Source organism: Acanthochromis polyacanthus, chromosome 19 (genome assembly GCF_021347895.1).
Source record: "Acanthochromis polyacanthus isolate Apoly-LR-REF ecotype Palm Island chromosome 19, KAUST_Apoly_ChrSc, whole genome shotgun sequence".
Lineage (NCBI taxonomy): Eukaryota > Metazoa > Chordata > Actinopteri > Pomacentridae > Acanthochromis > Acanthochromis polyacanthus.
This window is the reverse complement of record NC_067131.1, coordinates 10,842,081-10,851,466: the sequence shown is the minus strand read 5'-3', so window position 1 is coordinate 10,851,466 and position 9,386 is coordinate 10,842,081. Positions and strand designations below refer to the sequence as shown.

Sequence of the window (9,386 nt, the reverse complement as noted above, 5' to 3'; positions counted from 1 at the left end):
AAGAAAGTTGAAAACCACCTTCTGATACCTGAAATCTCTGAGTTTTCACACAAAGAACACCTGAACATGTCAAACTGGTTCCATCGTAGAACCATTATTGTAAAAATGTTATAGTATGGTGTGTTGCTCAAAAAACATTATGATTGGCTGTCTCGGATCACCGAGGAGTGACACAAAAACAGGACAAACACTGGTTGCCAGGGGGTTAGTAGGCTATTTATTTGAAAGAGTAAGTTTACAGCAACACAACATGTGAGCAGAAAAATCACAAAGTCTGTCTTTACTTCAGCTGAAAATATTAGTTTTTGTCTTTTATTGACCAAACTTTTCAGGAAGCAGATGAAGAATAATTAAAGCTCTCATGTAGAAGTCCAACTTATTTTGGATCCTTGTGGAGACGTGAAGGGTTTTAGTTCCACTAAACTCTCCACTCTTGTGGAGAGTTTAATCTTAGAGTTTGTAAAGCTGTTGAGTTTTTAGAGTCACATGGATTGTTCTGACATTTAATAACAGAGTCCTGAAATAAAATTACAGTTGTGAATTTCTGTCATTTAGTCTGGACTAAACAAATAACAGCAGCATAAATCTCAAACATCATTATGAGGAATCTGGATTGAGGTTTACTTGATAATGATCAAAACTTGAAATTTAGGTTGGTTTAAAGGAATATTCCACCTTAAATCTTTGAATGTTGACCTAAAAGGTTGGTTTCAGGAAGTATTCCACCTACAAGGTCCTCACACATCCACCTTAAAGGAACATTCCACCAAAAATCCCTGGACATTCACCTAAAATGTTGGTTTAACTGAGTATTCCATCCAAAATCCTCCGAGACCTGAGGGGCTGGTTCAAAGGAATATTCCACCTCAAACCTCAACTAGGGCAGTATGTGTAGCAGCAACAGCAGAAAGAGGTCCTCTCTTGGTGGAAGAACCGCGTCCGAGTGGCAGCTCCCTTTCTGCTCTTACCTTACACACTAAACTCAAGTGCCATGGAGGACTCGAGTAGTTGACGTTTCCTGCTGCAACCTTCTCTTTCACGTCTGATCACTCCCGACTCGGTTTTTGTCGACGTTTTTGACCCTTTTTCCGAGCTTTGACCAATCTGAAAACATGAAGTACATCATCAGCATCGGCGGCATAACCAATGGAGGGAAAACCAGCCTCACCAACCGCCTGATCAAGAACCTGCCCAACTGCTGCGTGGTCCATCAGGATGAGTTCCTCCAGCCCCAAGATCAGATTGAAGTTGGTGAAGATGGCTTTAAGCAGTACGACTTCCTGCTTCACACCTACAGGCCTTTGATGGACGTGCTAAACCAGCGTTACTTTATTTCCATCCCATATGAAGAATGCAAAAGGAGGAGGTGCTCTAGGAAGTACACGGTGCCAGACCCCCTGGCCTGTTCGATGTCCACATCTGGACCATGGACCTGCAACACAAGAACATCTGCTCACTGTGAAAGATTACTGAGAGCAGCTTTTTATTAGTGATGTTACGCTCGAGCCAGTTTGCTCGACACAGTACCGAGCTTTTGAAGCGAAAGTGTTCCGAGACGGTGTTTCGATCCCTGCTTCAGCACGCCCACAATCACGTGACTATTGAGAACGAGGCCTCGCTACGTCACATCGCGTGTTGCGGTGCTTCGAGCGAACTTTGAAGGGGTTGGACGTTTCAATCTGTCCAGGTCTTAAAAGGCATAGGGGTCTGAGTCACTCCTCAAATTGTGGGTTTTTGAGAGGAGGAGATCACGCTAGTGCATTTGCCATTTGTCATTTTGAGAGAAGTTAGGGAGAGTATACATTTAGTTAGAATTTAGTTTAGATATATCCAGTTGCATTTCATACATTAAATAACACACAGATACATATGCACAGATTCACTCATACACAACACACATTCATTCATAGAAACACACTATACATATATGCACACAAACATACATATATAACGCTTTAAAACATTTATTGCAAGTACAAAACAGTGTGAGACAAGCAGTCCTGAGGCTTTTTCTTTTTTTTTCCACTTGGATGCAGTTCTGACACAGGACCAGCAGATGTCACTCTTCTGGTTGTGTCAAATGCTTCGAAGCAATGTGTCATTCTTGAAGCAGATGTGTCAAAGTGGTTCATTGTTTCATGAAGCTTCGATTTCACCATCACTACTTTTTATCATAAAAGATTCCTTTATTATTTGAATATTCTGTATTAATATCATCTCTAAACCCATTTAGCAGCAGAAAAAGTAGTTTAAGACAATGTAAGTATGTTATTAGAATACTGTATGTGTTGGAAATGTAACAAGGAACTACACATATTTTTGTCTTACTTGTGTCTTTGGGAACAATCATGCATTGGCTAAATTGAGGCTTAAACAGCTTCTGCCAGACTCCACACAACTGCGCTGTTCTGGGATAAAGCTCTCATTTCATCTGGGCTCACTAAAGCAAGGTTTGGCCGAGCAGTGAGAGGTTTTATTGTAGCAGCCAGGAAGAGCACAAAGACCTGAGGGTAAACAGAATGGATTAACCTCATGACAGCGAGTTTGCTTTAAAAAAAAACATATGATAGTCAAGGTCCAGTCAGCCACAAAACTGTCCAAAGCAAAGCTGCAGTTGTGTTGAATCAAAGGTCTTTCTCGGAAATCCTTATTATTCAGGAGTTGTTGCAACTCAGCTGGCAAAAACAAAGAATTATACCGTTGGAAGGGTAATATAATTACAACACAGAAGTGTAAATGAGCTGATACATATGAGATAATACATGTTTAACACCACGTCATAATGGAGGTGGAGTGACCTTCTCTGACACAACGGGACATGACAGAGTCAGTGGCCGCATTTCTTTAACACCTGTGCAACATGGATTCTCATGAGAGTAAATGACGAGCGATCCAGTCAACAAATCTCCCCACATTGGCGTAAACACCAGGCTTGTATTTCTTGCCGCAACCGTCTCCCAGCTCACCACACCGACAACATAGTGGGTCCCATTACGCTCACACACCAGAGGGCCTCCAGAGTCACCCTGCAGGGGCCCAAAGATGCATGTTGTTACATTAATAATCGCATATCTTCCACAAAGAACAATAAAAAGCACACACTTGTGTACAAACCTGGCAGGAGTCAGCGCCTCCTTGCACGTTGCCAGCACAGAACACGCTATCGTCCAGCAATTCTCCATAAACATGAGGAGCTTTACATTTCTCCTGGGAGATGAGGAGAACCCGAGCATCCAGCAGCTGGTTGGTGCCATACTTCTCTGAGATGGAAAGAAAGCAGCAGCAAACAGTTCATTCAAATATGCTCATGTTCAAATGAAGTCAAAGCGACACACGGAGGAATGAGACAAAGAAGTTCATGCGAAAAAAAATCCTTTCCAGTTTATTCGCTTGCATATTTTTAGTGTCACTGTTGTGACTGCAGGATTAATAAAACTGAACACTACTGCAGTTTGCGCATGAAGTGTTTTAGCACACTATCCTGAGTTGTAGATACTTTAGTCATATTCATTGGGGAGCCAAATACTTCTCTACACTAAGTTTTTTTGAGAGTAAACGGTTTTCCACCTTAATATTTTGAACAATTAATTGTAATTTTACAGATTTTGAAAGTTTTATTTAACTACACAGAAAAAAAGCTGACAAAAATTGTCAATAATTTACAAAAATCTATATTTTTATGAATGGCAATTTGCTTTTACATTTGACTAAAAAAATGACATTTTTTTTACTGCATTTTAAAACAGCAAAAATATTGTTACTTTAAATTATTTTATATATATTTGTCATTATTTGAAAAAAAATGCACATTAAAGATGTTGACTGTACTTTTATGGCTGAAAATAACAACTGAAAATAAACAAAAAGAAATACTTTACCCTGTTTGCTTTCCCTTTCTCATTTGAAGTTATCCTATTAGGTGCTATTGTAGTGAACTGTGGCATTTTTCCCATTGGTGATTTGCCACTAAAACACTTTCTATATTATCCTTTATTCTGCCCAGGATCATTTCACATCACAACCCAAGTGTGGACTGCCAGAGTTAACAATAAAGTACCTTTAAGATGTCTGTCATCTCTGAGAAAAAGTTTTGTCTGGTTCTATTTTGTTTTCAGTGTGACTTTGCATACTGAATCAGATGAGTGAGACCTACAACACACAATGTTATAGTTCTGCATGGTCATTGACTCATTGGGTGTGAAAACCGAATGGGCAATAAAACAAATTCAGATTCTGATGTGAAAAATAGAAGCTCTCCTATCTACTAATGACAGATTATATCATCATGTGGTCTGTTAATAACCAAAAATGCTAAGATACTCGAGCTAACAGAAATTATTTTTCCAGACTGTCATAATTTGTCAGCTGAGCTGTTGTTTTATTCAAACAGTGATCACTTTACAGTGGGCGCAATATGCATATTCTCAATATACAGTATTATATAGCCTTTAATGTACATGTGGAGGAGACTTAACCACAATCTCTCTCCCTGTTTGTTAGCCTCCTCTTGCAGGAAAGTGGGTAATTACCTGTTTACACAGTAAACCCAGTAAAAAAATGTATTCAGGTTACTGACAAAGTTCAGAAGGAGTGCTTGTAAACCATATGTAATATGCCTTTTAACTTTGTCCTCAATTTTAATGCAAATGGTCCATGTTAATCTCACGCAAAACTCCAAACTCGTGTTGATGCCTCTGAAGACTCTTCAAACTTGCAACCATCATAAGTGCCTCAAACCTTGATTGTTGAACTGTATGGTGTAAAATTATCCCATATTCATGCACCATAACAGTGGTGTCATAAACCACATGCAGAAAAAAGTGATTAACACAGTGTTTAGGTCAGTCTGTCTGCATAACATTTGATGTTGGTTTAAATGAGCTAGTCTGAACCCAAAACATTCACATTTCCATTGGAATCTCCCAATATGCTATCCTTCAGGAGTGTTCTCTTCCACTTACATTTCATTGTCTTTAGAACCAGAGAACATGGCAAAAAATCTGGTGCAATTCACAGGTTTTTCATTGGAAACTAGGAGGGTAGGGTGCAGTTTCCAGTAAGTAAAAACAATATAAAAAGTCCATAAATATAGGCATATGATGCGAACTTTCAGGAGCAGAGTTTGCTGCACTAGTCAGTCCTTCTCACTATCAAACTCCATGACATCAAGTCAAAAATAAGTCACAGCGTGTCAAGATGCTTGTCTTTTTGTTCCTTCTGCTCACAAGTCCAGTCTCATGTGTCGTCCGTAAAGACAACACTTGTTCAGGTGTATTCCGATTTGCGGATGTAGTTGGAAGGCACGTATCCTTGTCGACCTCCTGCCTCGCCGAGCCACCACTCGCTGTTGCCGTTCATGTCCTGGAACTCCAGTATCCGCAGCTGCTGATTTGCTGAGATGCTCAGTTCATTGGCGCAACGGGCATTGAAGGAGTAGAGAGCGTAGTAAATCTGTTAACAAACAAAAAGAAAAGCGGTGTTAGTTCATGTGTTTGGTCACTTGGGGGCAGCAGAGGAAGCTCAACTCAACATCATAAAAGTTGAACTAAATCTCACCTGATGACCGTCCAGTTCGCTCTCCAGTTCTGGCTCCGGCTCATTGTACTCCTCTCTGGAGTAAGCAGACTTCTTCTGGCTGCTACTATCGCCGTTTCTCCACTGATAGGAGCTATAACTTTTCTCTGTGTGTCCACACCGCTCTGCACGATTGTTTCTTTGTGAGGAGCAAGAGTCTGTCTCAGAGAGGTCCGACGTCTCCTTGTGTCCGTAACCCGTATCGTACGAGTCTCTGTGATTGCCAGAGTGTCGGTACGAAGGTTCTGCATCTCTGCGACTGGGAGTGTTTCGGTGCGTTTGGTCTGTAAAGTCCCGGCGGTTTGAAGGATTGCGCGGTGAGGAGTTCATGGAGTTGGTCTGACTGGCAGATTCAAGGTTGGGTGCATCTCTGAGGTGACTCCTGCGAGACGAGGCGGAGTCCAGAGACGGGTGTGGCGAGGATTGGCTTTGGGGCTGCGATGTGGAAAAGCTGACTGTGGCCGTTTCCTGGTTAAAGGTCAGAGTGCTGTTGCTGTTCTGGCGGGAGAAAACAGGGGAGGAGCCACCGTAGCCCGACTCATTGGACGACTGGCTCTCGATGGAGACGTCAGAGTGGCTCCTGCGTGGGTTGTAGGGCTTGAGGAAGGAGCTGTACACAAAACCCTTGGTGACTGCGAAAAGAAAAGAAGAAATGTCAACAGATTCTATGGCTAAAAAGCTAATCTGTTTTCATATTACAGGGTTTCTGTAATTTTACCCAACTGGCTGGAACAATTATCACAGTGCTTCGGCATGTTTACGCAGATGCACAGATCTGACAAATCCTAGTCTATAATTATATATTATTATTATCAAATATTTTCCTTGAAAACTGCAGAAAGAATTTTTAATGCCATTAAGAATCAAATTTAGTCATTTTTAATGCCATTTAAGGCCTTAAAGGGGAATTTCGTTTTTTTTCAACCTGGGGTCTGTTTTCACATGTCATTTCATACATGTGAGTGATGGAGAAATGAATTTTCGACATAGCTCCAGTATTTAGCCAGGCAGGCAGCTTAGCAGCTCAGCTAGCAGCTCAGCTAGCGAAAAGTATGGGGCAGCTGCCCCCCCCGCGTCAAAGTCCGCCCTAACGTGCTTTTTTTCCCACACTGACCGGCTCAGATAGTCTCAATGAGTGTCCCACAACATAGTAGAGATGAGAAGTGAACGAAAACCTCCACATTACTTGGCAATCGCTCTTTGTTGTGGTCTGTATCCAAATCTCAGGACGCTAGAAAGCAAATCTCGTTCCAAAATCGCGCCAAAGCTGCTAAGCTGCCTGCCTGGCTAAATACTGGAGCTGTGTCGAAAATTCATTTCTCCATCACTCACATGTATGAAATGACATATGAAAACAGACCCCAGGTTGAAAAAAACCGAAGCTCCCCTTTAATTTTCGCAAAATCAACTTAATGACTTAATGCTTTTTAATGCCCTACAGAAACCCTGTATTAGGTATGAGAGAATAAGCAACCCACCTCCATTATCAATGAGCCAGCGGTTATGGCTACCCATAGGGTCCTGCTGCTTGATCACACCCACAAGATCTCCCTCCAGTATGGAAACATCCAAATCTTGGGCAGCATTAAAGTTCCTCTCGGCCTGGAAAAGTTTCTCAGGCCCATAGCGTACCATCAGTCCTGCACGGTGCTCATCAGTCTGCATGATGTAGTTGGGCTGAAAGGAAACACACGACTTAAGGCGAGATCATATTGCAGTAGTGAAACTTCTTGTCTGTTATTTACGAAAATAAGGAAAATGGGATTAGAGTCGAACTCACAGGTCCCTGCAGCTGCTTTTTAGAGGTCTGCTTCTCCAGAGTTTTCTTCTCGAAGGGCTTTTTCGTGACTGTGGCTGGAGGCAGGTTCTCTGGGCAGAAGCTAAAGCTCTGAAGAAGTTGAAGGACTCGACTGTATTCTTCTTGAAACTGTGCAATCAAGTTTCCCTCTGTACCGACTCGGTTAGAAAACTGGAGTTAAAGGTAAAGAAAAAAAGTACAGTTAATAGCATAGTATGAGGGCAGTAAAATTGGAGATGTGAGTTAAAGAAAGTGTCAATTTTTTTGCTGCTAACACCTTCATCAACAAAGTCCCACTCACAACCTGTAGGAGAGGCTTCAGCTCTCCCAGTGTCGTCTTCATGAAGTCCTTCTGGGCCTGAGCGAAGGCCCTCACGCAGCCAGTAAACAGCTCCTCTGCTGCACCGTGGAACTTAGGAAGCTCGTCCAGAAGTTGTGCGTTGAGCGCCTCGTAGTTGTTTCGGGCCACCTGCAGCTCGTCCTGCACCCGCCGGTCCTTCAGCCGATCTGCTCGCTCCTTGCAGTTGTCGTAGTCCAGCAGCTTGTCGAAGCGTTTCTGGATGAGTTTGTGGGGCCCGGCGAACATGAGGAGGAGCTGGGTGAGCGGGTTGATGACTAAGGCCTCGGTGCGCTCCTTCTGCTCGAGGGAAGAGTGGATCAGAGTGATCAGAGGATGTTCCACAATGCACTTCTATGGTCTAAGTGAGGCTAAACAGAGAAAGAGGACTTACAAACTGTGTGAACTGCTTGTCGCTGATGCAGCGGTGAGCTCTCTGGAAGCGTTCAGGGTCCAGCAGGCTGCGCTCAGTGTAGATGTCACAGAAACTGATGGCAGCCAAGACCTTCACTGATGCCGATTCCTGAAGAGAGAGGTATATTTTCACAGTTACAACCCAAATATTACAAAATATTCAATTAATGGAGTACATGCGTAGTATACATAAAGACAAAAGTGATGTAGATTAACCTCTTGTACATTAATCTTACTGTTATTTTTGTCATAATTGTTTGTGTAGTATTTTTTAAACCATCAAAATGTCTTAAAATTGGAATGCAAAACAGAGCTATATCAATATGAATTGTTTGTTTGAAAATGTTTAAAGAGAAGCCCATCTTCATTTATGCTCTATTAGGCTTCATAATTACGATATAATTCATTTAGGATTTAATTTTGAATTCATTTAAGTCTAAAAATACTTTCAGGGAGATAAAAAACAACACTGAACGCAATTTTCTGGAGATTTTCTTGTGTTTATCGTAATGAGCTGCTACCCTGATGTGCTGAAAATTAACCTCTTGCACATTAATTTTACTGTTATTTTTAACACTATTAAATGTTAGGGTATGTATTTTTTTTAACCATTAAAATGCTTTATAATCCTAATGCAAAACAGATCCATATCATGGATCACATACATTTCCTTTTTAGACATTTAAAAGATAGCCTTTCATCATTTAAATATTACATTACTATTCATTAGAATCCAATTCAAAGCAGCATTCTACATTTTTCTTGGGGTTTTCTTGTGTTGTGTTTATGGTAATGAGCTCTTACCCTGATATGCTGCAGGTACAAGGAAATATCCCTGATAAAAGACTTGATGAGCCTCTCCTGCAGCCTGAACTTCTTCTCCGCCTCATCAAACGCTTCGTCTTTAATCTGGGAAAAAGTAAAGAAGACAAACGGAGATCAAAACCAGTACAAAAAAAGCTTTCCATTCGCAACATTTCGCAGTTTTCGCGCCACTTAGGTTATAAACTTTGCTCCGAGCATCATGTACCTGAGGGGAAATTCCCGTGAGGTGCTTGAGGTGGCTGCTGACGCGGTTTGATTTTTTAATAATGGAGTGCATGCTCAGCTTGGAGATCTTGTCAATGAAGGTGTCTTCATCTCCTTTCCTGTACTTCATCACTGTGGGCAGCAGGGGGGAAATGTGAGACAAGAGGCGCAGACAATGTAAGAGTTGAACCTCTAAACTGGAGGTTGTCAGAAACAGTTTGGCATCTTTAAACG

At 41.6% G+C, this 9,386-nt stretch overlaps 1 protein-coding gene across 4 annotated transcripts in view; it reads right to left on the bottom strand.

Moving 5' to 3' along the window:
- Nucleotides 1–4,354: 4,354 nt before the first annotated feature.
- Nucleotides 4,355–9,386, bottom strand: part of dnmbp (dynamin binding protein) — a 63,339-nt gene continuing 58,307 nt past the window's right edge. For 3 of the 4 annotated variants that reach the window (XM_051939502.1, XM_051939504.1, XM_022196054.2), the window contains 8 exons: nucleotides 9,154–9,284; nucleotides 8,928–9,032; nucleotides 8,104–8,232; nucleotides 7,674–8,009; nucleotides 7,355–7,543; nucleotides 7,053–7,251; nucleotides 5,557–6,206; nucleotides 4,355–5,451 (listed from right to left, as the gene is read on the bottom strand). In XM_051939502.1, coding sequence (XP_051795462.1) covers nucleotides 5,266–5,451; nucleotides 5,557–6,206; nucleotides 7,053–7,251; nucleotides 7,355–7,543; nucleotides 7,674–8,009; nucleotides 8,104–8,232; nucleotides 8,928–9,032; nucleotides 9,154–9,284 — 1,925 coding nt within the window. In that variant the 3' untranslated portion in view covers nucleotides 4,355–5,265. The remainder of the gene's footprint in view (nucleotides 5,452–5,556; nucleotides 6,207–7,052; nucleotides 7,252–7,354; nucleotides 7,544–7,673; nucleotides 8,010–8,103; nucleotides 8,233–8,927; nucleotides 9,033–9,153; nucleotides 9,285–9,386) is intronic. The other variant, XM_051939503.1, reaches the window with a different exon arrangement.